Source organism: Microtus oregoni, unplaced genomic scaffold (genome assembly GCF_018167655.1).
Source record: "Microtus oregoni isolate MIOR12 unplaced genomic scaffold, Mior012 000016F_ref0000370, whole genome shotgun sequence".
NCBI classification, from domain to species: Eukaryota; Metazoa; Chordata; class Mammalia; order Rodentia; family Cricetidae; genus Microtus; species Microtus oregoni.
The window spans coordinates 41484272-41503607 of NW_024543075.1; the positions used below are offsets into that span (position 1 = coordinate 41484272).

Consider the following 19336-nt stretch of genomic DNA (forward strand, 5'->3'; position numbering starts at 1 on the left):
AGGAGCAAGCAAGAGGGGAAGCCTTGAGGAAGAAAGTTTTCAAATAACACAGATGTTTAGCTGTTTCTTCAGAGGAGTTCATTCTCCTCTTGAACTGTTTACTATTGAGTCTCTCAGGAAACCCCTGCTGCAAGATAGGATTAAAGCTAGAGTTGTGTCTGAATACAGAGTTGAAGGTCTTGCTGTGTAATAGTGTATTTGTAGATGGTTCTATATTGTCATTTCCTTTGCTTATGTTTCTATGATTAGAAGTCCCATTCTTTCTGGAGCCTCTAGTACATTCACTTGTACTGTGAAAAAGCCTCAAGTCTGTAGAGAATTGCTAATGTTACTTAAGGGTCATTGCCCTTGCCTGCCTTTCCCTTGGCCCATGTCTGCATGCCTAAATGAAATTCAGCCCAAGCTAGTAATTTCAGCAACACAGAAATCTAATGCAGTAAGGTCCAAAGAGCAAGGCATCCCTTGGGACCCAAAAGACCAACTCTAAAAGAAAGGAAAGAAGGAAGGAAGGAAGACTCGAATGATGTTGTTACAGTTAGTGAGTTGGCAGGCACTTTCAAGTTTACGCTAGGCCCAGGATTTGATTCGAATGAAACAGACAAAGAAGAAGTTGACAGAAGAAAAAGATTGTGTGAGAACACTGGATTCACACACTGAAATCTCAGCCTTTCTTTTCCGTTGAGACATGGTACTTTAATTAAGTGTTGGGTCCACGGGGGTCACACAAAGATGGGGATAGACCACCAAGTCTAATAAACAAGAAGCAAATTTTATTCCAGAAACCAGATTCCAGGAAAAAATAAAAAAATAAAATGAGAACTCTCTATGGAGCACAAAAAGCTGATCAGCTAGCTGAGACCACAGCAAGAAATGGATTTTGTAAAGCAGTAGCAAAGGCCAGTTTTTGAATTCCTCCTTTTATAGCAAGCATTAGGCAATAACAAAAGAATTTTTACAATCTCAAGGTAAAACTCAGATACAAATTGCCCTTCTTTGCAATTTCCATCAACAAAGTTTTTTAGTTAAACTAGTGTTTGTATTTAGTTCCTTGTTTTTTCCTGACACTCCCTGATAGATAGTGTTTATCAAGGCTCGGCACCTCCCCTGACACTGCCAATTTCACATAGCAGGGAAGGGTATGGGACAACATAAAACCAAAAAGTCAAAAGTCACGTACATCCCATCATTTAAAAGTTAACTCAGCTTGCATCAATTTCTTGTCATAAGCGGCCAGGGGCAGGGGGAGGTAGGATCTAAAAGCTGAACCTCAGTTAGCAGAGCTGATTCTCAGTTTGTAGAGGGCTGCTTCACTCATGTAAACAGAACAAACAGTTGTAGAGTTACCCACTGTTAATAGTTAATCCTTAAACTCCAGATAAAGCTGCCAATAGCTTGCTCTCATTCTCCTAGGTTTACAACTTTATATTTCTTTACTTTTACATTCTTATTTCTGGAATCTAAATTGTGTTATATTCTTATTCTTGGATCCTTCATGCAGCCCAGGCTAACCTCATCTAACTATTCTGTGGCACCCTCCCCAGACACTGGGGTTACAGGTGAACATTGCAGGACTTTTCTGTCTTTCAATGAACAGCACAAGCTCCTGGTTGTTTTTAATCCTATAAAGATTGAGAGATGTCTGCTGTTAGGAAGATTTCCAGAGCCATGAAAGGACAGGGAATCACATCTTTACACAAGCTAATGTAGACACCAGAGGACACGGGATGGGCCTCCTGTGTCCAGGTTGACTTGGAGGACTGTCATGAGTCCATCCTCTTTCCCTTTGCTCTCCCCTGCTCTTCATCAGTTTTGAACCCCTCCTGCCTGATCTTAGGCATCCACTCTCTTTACTGCCATGTGTTATAGGATATTACAGTGCATACATTAGAGTTCTCCAGGTTTTAAATTTATCAAATTCTAGGGAGTACATATTAAGTTGTTCCAGATAATACTATTTTTATTGGTTTTATTGAGATCTACATTTTTCTTTGCTTGCCTTCCTGCTTCTTCCCTCCCCTTCAACCCTCTCCCATGGTCCCCATGCTCCCAATTTACTCAGGAGGTCTTGTTCTTTTTCTAATTACCATATAGATTAGATCTATGTGTGTCTCTCTTAGGGTCCTCATTGTTGGCTAGGTTCCCTGGGATTGTGATTTGTGGGCTGATTTTCTTTGCTTTATGTTTAAAAACCACTTATGAGTGAGTACATATAATAATTGTACTTCTGTGTCTGGGTTACCTCACTCAATATGATGTTTTATAGATCCATCCATTTGTCTGCAAATTTCAAGATGTCATTTTTTCTGCTGTGTAGTACTCCATTATGTAAATATATCATACTTTCTTTGTCCATTCTTTGGTCCAGGGTCATTTAGGTTGTTTTCAGGTTCTGGCTATGACAAACAATGCTGCTTAAAACATAATTGAGCCCATGTCCTTGTGGCACAATTGAGCATCCTTTGGATATATACCCAAAAGTGATATTGCTGGGTCTTGAGGAAAGTTGTTTCCTAATTTTCTGAGAAATCGCCACACTGACACCAAAGGAGCTGTATCAGCTTGCACTCCCACCAGCAATGCAGGAGTGTTCCCTTTACCCCACAACCTCTCCAGCATAAGTTGTCATCAGTGTTTTTGATCTTGGCCATTCTTACAGGTGTAAGATGGATCTCAGAGTTGTTTTGATTTGCATTTCTCTGATGACTAAGGATACTGAACATTTCCTTAAGTGTCTTTCAGCCATTTTAGATTCCTCTGTTGAGAGTTCTCTATTTAGGTCTGTATTCCACTTTTTTATTGGATTATTTGTTCTTTTGATGACAATTTCTTGAGTTCCTTGTATATTTTGGAGATCAGACATCTGCCTGTTGTGGGGTTGGTGAAGATGTTTTCTCATTCTGTAGGCTGTCGTTTTGTCTTATTGACTGTGTCCTTTACTTTAAGAAGCTTTTCAGTTTCCTAGTAGCAACATAGTTTGCCATAGAAACCAGGCAGTAGTTGTGCTGGCCAGTAAACCCAGAATTATAGAGGATTATAAAACAGGAGGTAATAGCTCAGGCTCAGGCTCATCCTGAGATCCCTGAAGACAGGATCACCATTTTACACTGAGAGAGGTAAGAGCCAGTCACTGGCTGTTTCGCTTTTCTGGTCTTCAGATTGAACCTCAGTATTTGTCTCTGAGTTTTTGTTAATCATGCTTTATAAAACAAAGGATTGTTCTCTAGAAAATGACAGTGGAAACTCCTTGCCTAGGACAACATGCACAGAATTCACTGAACATGAAGAAGTTGAGCTGGTGACTACATGTAGCCTTCACCTCTACATTTTAGTCTCTCTGGTGAAGGAAGGTCCTCTGCAGGCTACCAAAAGAAATGCAAGCACCAACCAGGTCACAAAGCCTTCACCTACAGTCTGTCCTGCTTGTGAGATATGCTAGCACAGTGGTGGCACAGAACTGGTGGCTGTAGCCAATCAAGGTTTGATTTGACAGAAGGCCTGCAGCAAGAGAATGAACCCATACCAAACATTGCGTGGGCGACAAAGAACCAGAGACAACATACCCCAGAATCCTAGGGTAAAATCCAAACACTGCTGGATGAAAAAAAAAAAACCCAAAACAAATAAACAACGTTTCCTTTTGCTTGCTTTGAATTGTGTATTTGTGGGTCTTCCTGTGTGTATACACATTTGAAAGGATGGTTGGGGTGGTCACAGCTGGTAGATTCCTGAATTTACAGGCAGCTATGAGCTGCTTCATGTGAGTGCCAGAATCTTCTACCGAGTAATAAACACTCTTAAACAATAGGAAAAATCAAGAGACGGACAGTGTACACTCCAGGTCAGCCCCTGGACTCTCTGGTACGAGACTGGTAAGAGAAGATGAGAGGATTACACTGACTGGTGCTGATGAAGGAGAAAATACAGTGGGAGAGACATGAGTAGTTTGATGCTTGTAACACTGAAGATGTGATTTTGTCCTGGGAAAGAAAAGGAAGGACAGAAGGTTGGGTACATGAGGCAATTGGAAGGAACCAAATTCTTTCTGCTCTTCAGTGAAAGGTAATACTAATCCTGCATCTCAAATTAGTCATTTGGGATGAAATATAGCAAAGGACCTGAAAGGATGACAACATGCTCTTTTGCCATGTCACTGAACTTCTCTCTGTATTTCTCTCCTTTCTTCTTTTCCCTTATCATCGAGGGCATTCATTGATCTCTTCACGGTTCAGGGCTGATTTTCCCTTTCTCACTTGTCTCTTTCTCATCACCCAGTCACTCAGGTACCTGAGCAGAAGTGTCAGGAGTACACACAGACAGACTCAGCATCACAGCAACAATGGCCTCGTCAGTCCTGGGGATGATCAAGGAGGAGGTGACCTGTCCTATCTGCCTGGAGCTTCTGAAAGACCCTGTGAGTGCCAATTGTAACCACATCTTCTGCAGAGCCTGCATCACTCTGAACTATGAGTCCAGCAAAGGCAAAGAAGGGGAGGGCATCTGCCCTGTGTGCCGAGAATGTTACCTGTTTGGGAATCTGAGGCCTAATTGGCATGTGGCCAACATAGTGGAGAGGCTCAAGGAGTTCAAGTCCAGCCCAGAGGAGGAGCAGAAGGTGAATGTCTGTGCAAAGCATGGAGAGAAACTCCAGCTCTTCTGTGAGAAGGACATGGTGGCCATCTGCTGGCTTTGTGAGAGATCTCAGGAGCACCGTGGTCACCAAACAGCTCTCATTGAAGAGGTGGCCAATAAGTACAAGGTAGGAAGTGGGAGGGTATGGGACACAGAGCAGGAGGCAGTAACAGATGGGAAATCTCCACTTGGTGTGACAGGTCAATTACCTGGACATCATAGGCTCTGGGGTAGTTACATCATTCTATTTAGAGTCCTAAAAGGACATGATGGTTTATTCCACTAAATTGTATAAGAATCCACCTGGAGTACAAATATTAAGATGGAAAAACTGTTTTGTAACTCTCCCTATGAATTTGAGTCAATGATCAAGAAAAGCCACTTGTAGAACAGGTTATTTATTCCATATTTGTCGTCCTTCATTGTTTATGTCAAATTCATTCATACTACCCAACATCCAATCCAGTGACTTCCAACCATGTAACTAGTAAATGATTGACATACAGAAGTGAAGACAATGTGTGTGTGGCAGTTGAAATGTCTGGGAAAAGGGGAAAGAAATCCATAGTGAGATGCACAGAGGCAAGTTCTGTGTTGGATCTATGTTTTCTGGGTTGTTTTTTGTCTGTTTGTTTGTTTGTTTGTTTTGAGTCCACATGTAAATTTATGGAGGCTTGTTGACTGAGTTTTCTGTCCTGCCCAGTTCCCGCAGTCGTTAAGTCCCAAAGAAATCATGCAGGGGTCTACAATAGTTATAAACTGATTGGCCAATTAGTCAGGCTTCGTATTAATTCTTATGACTTATATTAGCTCATTATCCTTGTCTATGTTAGCCACATGGCTCAGTACCTTTTTCAGCAAGGCACTCACATTTTGCTTCTGCTGTGGCTGTTCAGGACTCCGAGGAATGGACCTTTTAAAGAGCTGCAGGGTTTTGCAGCTAAAGCTGAGTCAGGAAGCCTCTCTTAAATGATTGCCTCTAGCAAGCAGAACCCACCTGAGAAAATGTTGCTATCAATAAGCCATGCTTAACTCTATTCTTTTCTGTCTAGAATTACTTTCCAAGCTCTGTCAGGCTTTATGTGGATACCGGTATCCACATGTTGGTACCATTTGTTGGAGGGTTTCTGTCTTACCCAGTTCCTGCAGGAGGTAAATCCCAGAATATAGGCATTTGTCCCAACCAGAGACTGTTGCAACATGCACCAGGCCTGCCAGGGTTTGCACCAGATGGGATTTTCAAGATGGGAGAAGTGGGCACAGGAGACATCCCTAACCCAGAAGCAATCTGCAATTGATAGCTACTTGTAAATGAAAACTTACCTTTCTCCAATGGAGTATCAATGGGGAAATGAACTATTTTTACAGCTCCGCTTCTCAGCAGTAGACTGACGACTGAACAACTTTAAGGGAACCCATATTTGGAGGTTTTTCCTCTCAGCTGTTAAGTCTGGACTGTGGTGATATGTACAGTTAAGCCTTTATGTCTAGCTTTGAGTGAAATGATTCATCAAAGCCTTTGCTATGTTTGTGTTAATCAGTAGAGGCAGAGAAAGTGCTCTGAGAGTGTTTAAACCTTGAAGAATGTTGTCTGGGGAATCTATACTTGGTGTTACATGAGAGTTTGCAGCTGCACAAAACTCGGTCCTAAAATACTTCTGGAAGTACTGAAGGTTTATTTTTGATTATTCCTAGCCATAGTCAAACAACGCTGAGATTTGTGTAGGATATCTCCTTTCTGATGTGGGATTTCCCTCTGTTTGCTGTGATTACCATTAATGAATAAAGAGACTGCTTTGGACCTATAGCAGTGCAGAACTTAGCTAGGCAAGGGAAAACTAAACTGAATGCTGAGAGAAAGAAGGCAGAGTGAGGGAGACATCATGAAGCTAGCACTGGAGACAGATGTGCTGAAACTTTGCTGGTAGGTCATGACCTCATGGTGATGCACAGATTAATGGAGATGGGTTAAATTAATACCTAAGAGTTAACCAGTAAGAAGCTAGAGATAATGGGCCAACCAGTAATCTAAGTAATATATTTTCTGTGTGATTACTTCGGGTCTGAGATACTGCATTGCCAGGAAATGAGCAAAGGCCCTCCTTGCTACAAATCAAAGGTAACAAGAGCAAGATAACTTCATTAATTCCCAGCCCTATAAACCTTGTACATGTTTGGATAGAGTAACTAGAGTGAGCTTCCTGGGTGTCAGTACTTTCAAAGAGACTCAACCTACCTCTCTGCTCCTTTGGAAAATGAAACTTAGCATATTAGTGAGCTTCTCTTTCTACTTAGGCACCTATGATTGATGGATGTCAAACAATACTGGGGATTTTGTTTTATTGCTATGTTTGTGTTGTCTTTGCTATTGTTATTGTTCTTAGTTTTTTTTTTTTGTTTTGGGGGGATTTTTGGTATTTTGTTTGTTTTGTTTCATTTTTGTTTTTTGCTTTTTCTACTCTACAATTTATTTGTTTTTATGTTAAATCTTGAGATTTTTATGGGATTCCCATGAGTTGGAAACCTGTGTGTCTCTGCATCCATATGCATTTCTTATGTTTTTCATTTTGCTCTTTTTCTGGTTTTATTGTTTTGTCAAATTCCAAAGGATTTCTTATTGTGTTTAATTTTATTCCCTTATTATTCTTTAGATTGTTGCTTTTTTTTTTTTAGCAAGAGACATACAGTGTATGTATCTGAATGAGAGGGGAGGGAGAAAGAAACTGGGAGGTATACAAGCCAGGCAATCTGTAAAGAAAATACATTTTATAAACAATTTTCAGTGAAGAAAAAATATTGAATACAGAAAAAAACTACAGTTCATAAAAAGAAAATGAAATGACAAAAGATAGTGCATGTGACCAGTATGGTAGGGTTGGCTCATTCCCAATACTCTGGCAGGTGATGAGTTTGAGGTTATACAGAAATTCCAGGACAGCCAGGCCTACATAGTAAGATAGACTTTTTAAAAAAACAAACAAAAAAAAATAATGTACATTTGTCAACAGCAAGTCATATGATGTATGTATATATTTATAGGAAAGACCAGAAAACATAACAAAATTATTCCAGTTTATTAATAACAGAATCAAAGTAACCAGTTTGTGCTTGGTGGGATGACTGACTGAGACACATTTCTGTGTCTTTGTCTGTTTAGTTATTGTGTGTGTCAATGCAAAAATTGATTGAGCTGAAGATGAAGAATTATCTACTTTATGGGCACAAATCATGGCACAAGATATTAAAAAGAGAACAGTCTTAGACATCCTGTCTTTCCAGAAGGATTTCTTGGAGTTTGCTATGAGCAGCTGTCTTACTAAGCACACAGCTGGACTCTGCTACAATTCCTCTCCCACAGAAGCTACTCCAGACTGTCCTGAAGATGCAGATGGCTAATGAGAAAAGATGTGACCAGTGGGAAGATGACCTTCAAAAGAAGAGAGTTTCCTGGGAGGCAAGTGGGGACCCTACATCCTAAAAGAGTTGGCTTGATGCCTGGAAGGGACTTGGACAAGTAGCTCCCTCGTTCTTCATTCCCTGGGTGCTGATGGGGACAAGAGGCCTTGATTAGTCCTCTCTGCCTGTTCCCTTGGAGCTGGGACTGAGCCTGGCTGTGTGAGGAGCTGACACCATGGCAGGGGACTTGGTGATAATGGCACTGAGTCCTTGGACTCCAACTGTTGTGTTTTATGGAACTCTGACTGTTGGGAAAATGCTTGGGAACAGTCACAGTTTTATTCTGGGGCTAGCTTCTCTCAGGGGTTCAGTGGTAGGATCAGGAGTATACAGACAGGAATAGGGATCAGAAACATTTGTGTGAAAACTGAGCCACAGCCTTGCATCCCAATTTGGCTCAAATGACCATGGTAAATATGACCTAAGATCTGTGTTTTGGAATATCATGAACACATACTGAAAAGAGACGCATGCTTCCCTAAAATTCCCTTCCCAACCCAAGCTCATTTCCCATGAGAACTCCCAATCAGAACAATTTTTTTTTTCTGTCTATCTGTCCCATTAGGACAGTCTGAATAAATCTTTCTTTTTTTAATCCCTGAAGAACCAAATACAGCGTGAGGTAGAAAACGTTCAGAAGGAGTTTAAAGGACTGCGGGAATTCCTGAACTCTGAGGAGAAGAATGAGCTGCAAAAGCTGATGAAAGAAAAGGAAGACATTCTTGATATCCTGGAAGATTCTCAAACTGAGCTGAAGAAGCAGAGGGAGTCAGTGAGAGACCTCATCTCAGATCTGGAGCATCGCTTGCAGTGCTCAACCATGGAGATGCTTCAGGTAAGTCTGCAGGAGAGCTGTCATCTGAGAGTCAGGACACCTGGAAGCCATTTCCCTCCCTCTGTGCTGCTGTGATCTCCCTGATGAGGACAGTAGGGCTCTCTGGGCTCTCCCTGAACTTTTTCCTGTACCAGTTTCTCAAACTAAGGAAATTATCACACGCCTGGATGGCCAGGGGAAACTGAATGTTTTAGTTTATCAAATAAAGTGTAGCATCAGAACCTTGAGAGATCTATTGCATCTTGGGTAGTTACTATCCTACTGCATTGTGAGCATGTGTGAAGCATATTCAACAGCCATTTGTCATTTCACCTGAATTTGAGATTAATTTGGAGAATTTCACCCCCACTGCCTCTGGTTCGGTGATGTGTTCAGTGGAAGGGGACTTGCCACCCAAGATATGAGACAGTTTCCCTCCTCTGTCTTTGATTGCTGAGCTGAAAGGTGTCTTCTTTATCCTTGCAGGTATAAAGTTTGTATTGTATTTTATAGCAATGGGCATTTTTAAGTACTTTAAACCAAAGGCATATTCTGGTAATGAATATCTCAGTAGGAATTTGTTTCTTTCATCTCAGTTGTGATTTTTATCAACCTTAGTAGTTCTGGTAACTTATCATATGCCTTTAATTTACTGGTTTCCATTGTGACGATGTAATTATTATTAATATCACTCAGTTATCACCTATATTTAGATGGAACTAGACATATTTGGCTAAACTAAGCTAGTTAATGTAGGTAGTAACTACAGCCACCACACTCCACATGTCTGAAATTGCATCTCTTAACCAAAGAATCTGCCCACCTTTCTCTTCCTTCAACCCTTGATGACCCAAATTCTAATCCTTACTATGTGAGGTCAATTTTTGTACATGACACATATATAATTATTTCACTTTGTGTTGTTTTTCTGTGCCTAGCTGGTTTAGTATATCATAAATTTTCTGGGTTCATCAAGTTACCACAAATGGCAATATTTCTAGCTTGGAATGTCTAATATTTTAACATTATGTGCTTATCATATTATTTTATCCATTTTATCTGGTGATTAGTTAGTTCTCCAGTTGACTCAATTTTATCTGCCATGATAATGACTCAGTGAACATGAGCATACAGATATCTCTATGAGGACAAGTTTGAACATCAGAATTCATCTATAACTAGAATGATAAGTTCTCCCCAGAATTTTTTTCTATGAAATCTGCTTTTTTGGTTTATGTTATATAAATAAAGTCATGTGTAGCTAAGCATCTACTGCCTGTGATCCCAGAACTTGAGAGTTTCTCATCATACACAAAAACAAAACATGAGATGCACACAATAAAAATTAAATATAAGCTTCCCAACCTACCGCCAGGTGTGCTGGCTCACATCTTTGATCCCATTAGTGGGAATGCAGAAGCAAATGAAGCTACATGGTTCAAAGCCAGTCTGGTCTATACGATGAGTTACAGGCCGACAGGTTTTCAAAGTAAAACCCACAACTGCCCAAGGTTGAGACAGTAAGAAACTACAGAAATGCCCAGCTTAAAATGGAAAATATACACTATACCTTAAATTTAAAGGCACAGGGACCCCAGTCCTGTGCAAGTCTAAGCCACACAGATTCAACTTTGGAAGGTGGACGTTCTTAGATAGTTCAAACACACCCAAAGAGCAAATGGTAATTGGCCAAAATATATGCATTTATAGGCAATCCAGGACTAGATGTGGTCTTGTATATCATTCTCCCGTCATTATCGGGGTGCATTCACATACTTTAAGGTGGCCTGGCAAGTTATTAAAACTGCTTGAAATCTTTTTAGGAGGACAGCTCTCTTTCTGGCAAGAGCTGTTTTTTTTCTCCCAGTGTGAGATTCCTGGAAAAATTCCCATTTTAGAAGGGGACATTGTTTCAAACTTCTATCAAATTGAGAGACACACATGTCTCTTTAGATTAATTTCTTTTCATGCCGGGACAATTACAGAGAGATGTAGTCACAGACTGCTTGTTTGTTTCCCACTTGCCAAGACCTGAATTAATCACACAGAAACTGTATTAATTACAGCACCAGTTGGTCAACAGCTTAGGCTTCTTATTAACTAACTCTTACATCTTAAATTAACCAGTTCCTATTGTGCTCTATTTTACCACAAGGCTCATGGCTTACCAGTATGGTTCCAGGACAGCTGTCACCTTTGGCAGCTACATGGCATTTCCCTGACTCCACCTTCTCTTCTCCCCAATCTCTGCTTAGAATTCCTGCCTTGCCCTATTCTGCACTGCCATAGGCCAAAAGCAGTTTCTTTTTTAACCAATGGCAATAAAACATATTCACAGCATACAGAGGAGAATCCCACATCAGAAAGAGAAGAAAAAGAGACTGAGAGATATGGTTAGTTGGATTAGAGGATCAGAAAATCTTCATTACAAAAAACATTAAATTGTATCTAAATGATTAAATAATGTAGAAATCAGCTTCTCAGACATGTTAGTTTTAAGTTAGTGATGGACAGCTAACATGAAGCATGAATAGAGTCATTGTTCATGTGTTTAGTTGTACTCACAGTAAATCCAATGTAAGCTTTCAAGTGATCATTTATTCGTCTTGGTTCTCCAAAGTCCTGTAGTACAGAAAATAGTCTATTAGTTTACATATAAGTCAAGTAAATAGCCATGCCTTACGTGTATATCATATCTTAGAGAACTGTGGGTGACAGGCCTTAATTCTCTTTTGACTTTGTCTCTGTATACAGTGAGCCTGTGACCAGGATTTGCAAGAACATTCAGTACATGCTATTAACTATGTTTTTTTCTTTTTCCCTAGGATGTGAATTGTGTTTTAACAAGGTATGTTTGGGCTGACAGGGATGAGCAGTCCTATTGTCTGTTGAAAATTATTTAGTATTCAGCTGGAATATATGTCTCATAGGTTTGGAGAAATTTAGAGAAATGTTATTCTGAAGTTCCAATAAGAAGGAGAAGGATGTAGGGAAAGGCAGCCTCTGACTGTTTGGTAACTACTGGGGACAGATTAGATTCTCTTTTAGGGGTCTGGGTAAGGGGAGTCACAGAGTCAGGCTCAGCAGTGGGAAGAGGCAAATGGAGCCATAGGAGCTTTCAGACTCCTTGTGGTTCCACCATTCTGTCCGTGCTCTGTGCTTGTGCCTGGCTCTGTCTGCAGCTCACAGGTACTTGATTCATAGATTCATCCTAGATAGGGTATGTCTTCCTTGTCTGCAGGGTTCACAGAATTGTATACTTGGAAAAATTCCTGTTGATCTTTGTATTTCTCATGGGGATAGAAAAGTGAGCACAACTGCTCCGTGTGAACCACACACTTAAGAAGACTGAAAAGCTATGTCCTTGTGTGTAAAGAGTCACACCCAAGCAGTCGGCAGCAGACTCATGTTCTTGTGTCCAAAGTCCTGTTCTCCAAAATACCACTAAGAGAAAAAATTGATGGAAAAGAAAAAGGGGAGGGGGTATGATGGCCAGGCAAAATGAGGAGGGCTTGGATAATTCCAAACCTGCACTGCATAGATACAGATCTAAGCCCTACAAAACAACATAGTTACATACTTGGGGTGGGCTCAAGCCTTAAGAAGTTGCAGCATTAATTCCCAGCATGAGGACATCTGGTTTTGTTTGTCTATTTCTGATTGTACTTGCCCTGTGGGGTCAGGTGTTGCTGGGCTCTGATTGGCTTCTCCCTATGGCTAGGACTGAGGCCAGGCTCTAAGATCAGGCTACAACTAAGGTAGGGTAGATACACCTTACTGTCTGACTGGGACTGCCTTGTACTGATGTCTGGGTATTCAGTGCCAGCATTAGTTTGATATTTCAGTCTTCTTTTCAAAAACTGTCATCTCTTAGAAAGGAACCTGAAGAGTCAGAAGCTGGCCAACAGTGTCCAGACTGACGAAAGTGTTTGAGTCCTGGTTTTCTCCAGTGGGTTCTCCACACTCCATGACTCTATCACCCAGGAGCAGCTTCTGTACCCTGACTTTAGTTTGTCCTGGAAAACACAAATTTAATTATCTATCTATCCATTTATTTATTTGTTTGTTTCTTTGTGTCTCTCTATCTGTTTGGTTGTCAGTCTGTTTTCTTGTTGTTGTTGTTTTATTGGCAGGGTTTCTCTGTGTAGCCTTACTAGACATGGAACTCACTCTAGAGACCAGGTTGGCCTTGATGTCAGAGATCTACCTGCCTCTGCTTCCCGAGTAAAGGGATTAAAGGCTTCTGACTCCATGCCGAGCCCACATAAGATGTTTTTAGCCACGTAAGTTTGATTTGTTTTGAAATTCGCTAATTCATCATTTCTTAAGAGTCTAGGAGGGAAGGATACAAACTCAGGAAGCAAGTATTTGGTTGTACAGCTGAGGAGCTCTTCTCCAGAGAAGTAAGGCTTTCCCAACATTACATAGCAAGTAAGCGGGAGGGGTCATTAGTGTGTCTCTCACGTCTGCAGAGTTAGTATCTACCCGTTCTCCCCCTTCTCAGAATTCTCAGGAGAGCTCCAGGACCTCTATGGACAGAATGACAGGGAGTGATAGGTAGTTGATGGTGGTCATAGGTCACACTGTCTTAGATGTGGAAGTCAATTTTTTTTCTCTAGGAGTCAGAATTTAAGACTGAAACAGCCTGAAATCACCTGGAGAAAAGAGAGAAAGATCTTCCGAGCTCCGGATCTGAAGGGCATGCTGCAAGTGTTTCAAGGTGAGAGCAGCTACATTCTGTGGTTGCTTGGGGGACTCTAGGGGTGGCTGGGGCTGCACCCTCTGGATAGAGAGTGATGTTTCTGATCAGGGGTAGAGAGAAACTGAGAAGAGCAGAAAGTGTGTCCCAGTGATGTCATCATATTTAATGGACAGTATCATTCATCCAGTCCTATATCACAGTTTCCAGACCTTCCCCCACTCTGCAGAGCACAATGACTTTAATGTTCTAAATTCCCTTGCTTGCATTTAATGTCGTGCATTTTGATCATTTCAGGGTTCCGGGAAGCCCAGCACCACTGGGGTAAGGAGAAATCACAGCATCAGCCTCTCTCCTCTTGATGTCTTTCAGAGTTTATTTCTCTACTAATAATTACATTTTATGTTATTGCTCCCAATATGCACGTCAATCTGCCTCTCTTTGACTTTAAAAATGGCTCTACCAAATTCCCTCTCACTTTCTTCTCAGGCCTCTGCTACTTAAATCAAAAATAAGGCAGTACCTTGTTTCTCATGTGACTCTTAATTTATATGTTTTATTTTTCTGCAGTTCACGTGACCCTGTGTCATATCAACATTAAAAACATTGTCATTAACGTGAACAAAAGACAAATACAACATAGAAGTTGCAATAGAAGAAATGTGCAAGTTTCTGAGTCCTATGATTTAGGTGTCCTAGGGTATCCAGCCATCCAATCAGGGAAACATTACTGGGAAGTTGACGTGTCTAGATGTGATGCCTGGCTCCTGGGAATAAATGATGGAAGATGTGCTCAACCCCAGCTTCCTTCAATGAATCAACAGGGTGTCAAAGCCAAATATAATTCTGATGTTAACCAACATGTAAATTATCAGCCCAAATGTGGCTACTGGGTTATAGGGATGACGGACAGGTCTGTATATAACGCCTTTGAAGAGTGTTCTGTCACCCACAATGCCAGTGTCTTGCTCCTCTCTCTGACTCATCCTCCCACTCGTGTTGGAGTTTTCCTGGACCGAGAAGCTTGCACTCTGTCATTTTATGATGCTTCCAACCATGGAGCTCTCATCTATAGATTCTGTAAACCTTCCTTCCCTAATGTGGTTTATCCATATTTTAATCCTATGGGATGTTCAGAGCCATTGACAGTCTGTGGTCCACCTTCCTAAGCCCTCACCCATGTCTGCATATTGTCCCCTTGTCTGATGAATCTTTTCTGTCGAAGCTCTGTGGGATCATTTTAACTTTTTTTTCTGTCTTTGCTTGCAGGGAAACATCAAACTGCTTTGACCTATCTTCTTTGAGAGGCATGAGTCATAGGTTTTCATGTTAGAGTTCATGGCTCCTGGGGTACACTGGGCCTTCCAGTACCCAAGAGATGAATGCGCTCACTCAGGCATGAAACATTCGGGCTATATTGCATTCTCTGTTTGTTCCCCCCAATAGTCAAGGAAGCATGGAAATTTGACAGGACAATAGGTATTAGACATTAATCTTGGGTACCCTGTATGACCTGCCATCTTCATTGTTTTCTGACAAGCAAAATGCATTGATCCTGGCAATTGCCACTATGATCTGTTTCTGATAAAGGTATAAAAGTCTTATTACTCTCAATAAAATTGTCACAGCCTTTATCTTGCTGTGGTCCCTTAACCTGAGATTGTTTCCATTCCTTACAGCCATATCAGGTGTTCTTGCCCTAGTAAGTGAGCACTGGCACTCCCATTTGGTCTTTCTATTTTAATAATTTTTTTCGCAATGCAAACCAGTATGGATTCTTTTCCTTAATTCAATTGCATGTCTGTTTACAAAACAATAACAATTCATCATTTTCCAAATTTCCAAAGACAATGTCTGTTTCTCACAAGGTGAGGTAAGACCTCTGCTAACCCATACTTCCTGTTTTGTGGTGCCACAGATGGAATCCAGGGCCTTTAGCATGCTGAGGAGGTGCTCTGCCCCTGAGCCACTTGTCTCAGCTCTGCCAAGTCTCCACAACCCCAGTCCTCTGTCACTGACAGAATATGACACAAAGCACTGATATTGGATGTACTTCTGTATATGTCTTTCTTTTATTGCTCTTTAATAGATTTGATTTGGCTTATGAAAGGGCAGAACATAGCCAGGATAGACGAGGTATATATATATATATATATATATATATATATATATATATATATGAGAGAGAGAGAGAGAGTAAGTGAATTCACAGTGATGCCATGTAGCTGCCAAATGAGAGAGATGCCCTGAACCTTACCCGGTAAGCCACAGCCTCGTGGTGATACACAGATTAATAAAAATGGATTAATTTAAGATATGAGTTACTTAATAAGGAGTCTGAGCTAATATACCAAGCAATGTTATAATTACTATAGCTTCTGTGTGATTATTCTGGTCGTTGTAGCCAGGAACAAACAAGCAACTTCCAACTACAAAGTTCCTCTCCAGCTCTTCTATTAGTTTTGAAAATTACATGTAGGTGTCTCTTTAGCCTAGGAATGGGCCCTTAGTTGTAGGTCAGTTTAACCACATTGCTGTGCTTCATCAAAACTTAAGAAGGAAATATCTCTAATAGTAAGCACTAATGCTGTGGGACAATGGTTTTACCCTGTAAAGATTTATTTCTTGTACTTGTTTAATAAATGCTCATTGGCCAGTAGCCAGACAGGAAGTACAGGCAGGGCAACAAGAATGCTGGGAAGAGGGAAGTGCAGTCTGCAGTCGTGACCCAGCCTCAGAGGAAGCAAAATGTGATTACCTCACCAAAAATGTACCAAACCATGTGGCTAACTCAGATAAGAATTATGGGCTAATGTAAGTTATAAGAATTAGCTAATAAGAAGCCTGAGCTAATGGGCCAATCCGTTTATAACTTATGTAGACCTCTGTGTTATTCTTTGGGACTTAACGGCTGCAGGACTGAGTGAAAAAAAAAACTTTAGTCAAGACACTAAGACTGTGTTCAGAGTAGCTGGGTTTCTAATCCTACCACTCCACATTGAAGTGTAAACCTGAATAGCAACCTCAAAAGCCTATGCTTTATGGGATTTTTGGTTTTGTTTGTTTTTTGTTATTATTTGTTGTTTTTTAAATTTTTTCTATAAAGAGTATACACATACTATAAGTCAGTGTGAGAAAATAAATCTCGATGTGTGAGAAGGCTCTGATGATAAAAGCATCGTCCTCCAAGCCCAGTGACCTGAGTTCCATCACTTAACCCACATGATAGAAGGAGGCAGCCAACTCTGACCTACAGATTATCCTCTGTGTTGACACATATGCAGTACACGCTGGCCTAGACACATTCACAAATGTAAAATGAGTTATGTGTTTTAAAAGGAAGTTCAATGTATACAAAGCATCCAGTGAACACTCCATAGATGATTGTTCTGATAATTACTCAGTTTATGTTCTGATTCCATGCAAAAGTCAGGAGAAGGGACACATGAAGATTTCTCATTCTTGATGTCAAATTTACTCTAATATGCTGTAGATATGTATGATTATCTTTTGGTTTTAACATTATTTTTTGACAGGATAATTGTGGTGGTGCTACATTTGTTTCTTATCAAATATGTAAACCCTATGATTTCCATTTTACAGTGAATGATGGAGATGCCAGTGATGCTGTAAACTTCCCTTGTGCTGTGTTGTGAAATGTGAACAATAGAATGCTTCTAGGATCTTACGGCATGTCCGTGGTATTCAACATGGCATCTGTCTGTTTCTTTCTCACTGTGACTGTAATAAAGGATTTTGAGGCCGAGTCCCAGAGCCCGGCATAATGGTTTTGATGTAGTGCCAGCACTCAGGAGGCAGAGACAGGAGGTTGCTGTGCATCTGAGCCAGGCTCAGTTACAGAGTCAGACCCTGCTGTATTTTGTCTCACCTTTAAAGAGGAATGTTCCAAGTTTTAAATGAGGTAGTTGGTTCAATGGGACACGGTCGAGAATTGGTGGGCAAAAGGAGTTTATTTGAGTCAGATTGCCATAAACAGAGAGAGGGGCAGAAGAGGGGGGAAAGAGAGAGAGAGAGAGAGAGAGAGAGAGAGAGAGAGAGAGAAGACCCACCATGGTGAGTGCTCCCAGGAGAGTTCAGGGCCCACTACAAGAGAAGACTGAATGTAGGAATCTCTGGAGAGCATCAGGGTCCCCGTGGCTGAAGGACAAGACTCAGACTTTGTAGGATGGAGAGGTAGGTTCACAGCAGGCGCCTGCAGCCAGGCTCTCTAATTTCCAGGCAGGACAGACATGTGACACAACATAGGATGCCCTGTCATGAGAACTCACGTAGGTTAGTGTGGCACCATCAAGGCAGCTCCTGGGGACGCATTTTGAGTGGAGCTCCATCATGTTTCTCTCTGTGACAGCAGGGAGGCAGTTACAGTGCGGCATGTAGATTGGAGGTCTAGCACTACACGCTGGAAGAGATTGCAACAGTCCACTCAAAACATCACTATGCTTTTTTGAAGAATTACAATACCTGTATTATAAAATATCAGGGGAGTTGTGGCACACGCCTTTAATCCCAGCACTAGGGAGGCAAATGTAGGCGGATCTCGGTGAGTTCAAGGCCAGCCTGGCCTACAAGTGCTAGTTCCAGAACAGGCTCCACAGCTACAAAGAAACTCTGTCTTGATAAACCAAAACAACAAAAATAATAATAATAATAACAGTTGATTTTATTTAAATTTTAAATTATAAATTCATTCAAGAAAAATGTGTAACACCCGATTCTGTGTTACTCCCTTGGTATAGTTAGCGCACCACTGTACCATATGCGAGTCTGGCAAGGGCCTGGAGATTGAAAGAACACACAAAGAGACCTGGGTCATTCGAAAGGAGATCAGCAGAATGCTGTTTATTCAACCTTGGGGAAATCCTTATATACCTCCCTGATGCTCAAGGATTTCAAGCCAGGCAGGTGGGAAATGACCTCACCAAAGACGGAGCCAACAATGCCCTAGAGCTAATCACCAGGCAGGGCAGAGTGAGCACGGGAACAAACAGAATGCTGACCAGAAACTGTCCTCAAGCTGAACCCCAGGAACAAGGGTAGACGCAGGCCCTACAAAAATGTTCTATCTTCATATCACTCCTAGGTTCTTTTTGGTTAATATTTCTTCCATAATTGTTTCATGGGAAAGCCTTTCCTGTGTTGAAATAGATGTCAGCGTGTATTGACACAGTTAGACTCACACACGTTGCCGCACTGCTCAGCAGCGTGGTCAGTGCTGTGCTCTCCTGGCTGCCTTCATTCTTGTCACTGAGGTTCGAGGCTGGTGGCAGACCCGATAACAAAGTCAAATCTTTGCACAGAGTTGGAATGAAATTGTGGCTGCAGAGAAAGTTCACAAAGAGGTAGATGACTGTCTGAGCATTTTATTATTTTGATTCCCAAGAAGGCCTTAGGAAGAAACAGAGGAGGCACTGGTTCAACTCTGTAAAAGACAAATATGGTTGCTCATCCCTCTAACACCTGCACTTGCTAGATTGAGGGAGGAGTAGTGCCAGCAGCTGGAGACCACACTGAACATGAGAGAGCTCCAGCCCAGTCTGAGATGTGAAATAAAACCTTGCTTCCAAAACAAAACCGAACAAAAGTTGCAAAGAATTTTATATAATCATTAACAATTGAGAAGAATCAGATTACAATATCGATTGATAGACATTGTGTTCACAGCAAGAACAGCAGTTCAGTCTCTTGACCTCATCAAGATGTGGAGTTTGAGCTAGGGG

At 41.2% G+C, this 19336-nt stretch overlaps 1 protein-coding gene across 1 annotated transcript; it reads left to right on the forward strand.

The window, feature by feature from the left end:
- The first annotated feature begins 4330 nt into the window (after positions 1 to 4330).
- LOC121457812 (tripartite motif-containing protein 30A-like) lies at positions 4331 to 15225 on the forward strand. Its single transcript, XM_041666826.1, has 7 exons — positions 4331 to 4756; positions 7988 to 8083; positions 8690 to 8920; positions 11725 to 11747; positions 13519 to 13619; positions 13896 to 13922; positions 14169 to 15225. Exons 1-7 carry the CDS (start codon positions 4337 to 4339, stop codon positions 14765 to 14767), a joined length of 1497 nt encoding a protein of 498 aa, XP_041522760.1. The 5' UTR covers positions 4331 to 4336; the 3' UTR covers positions 14768 to 15225.
- Positions 15226 to 19336: the final 4111 nt, after the last annotated feature.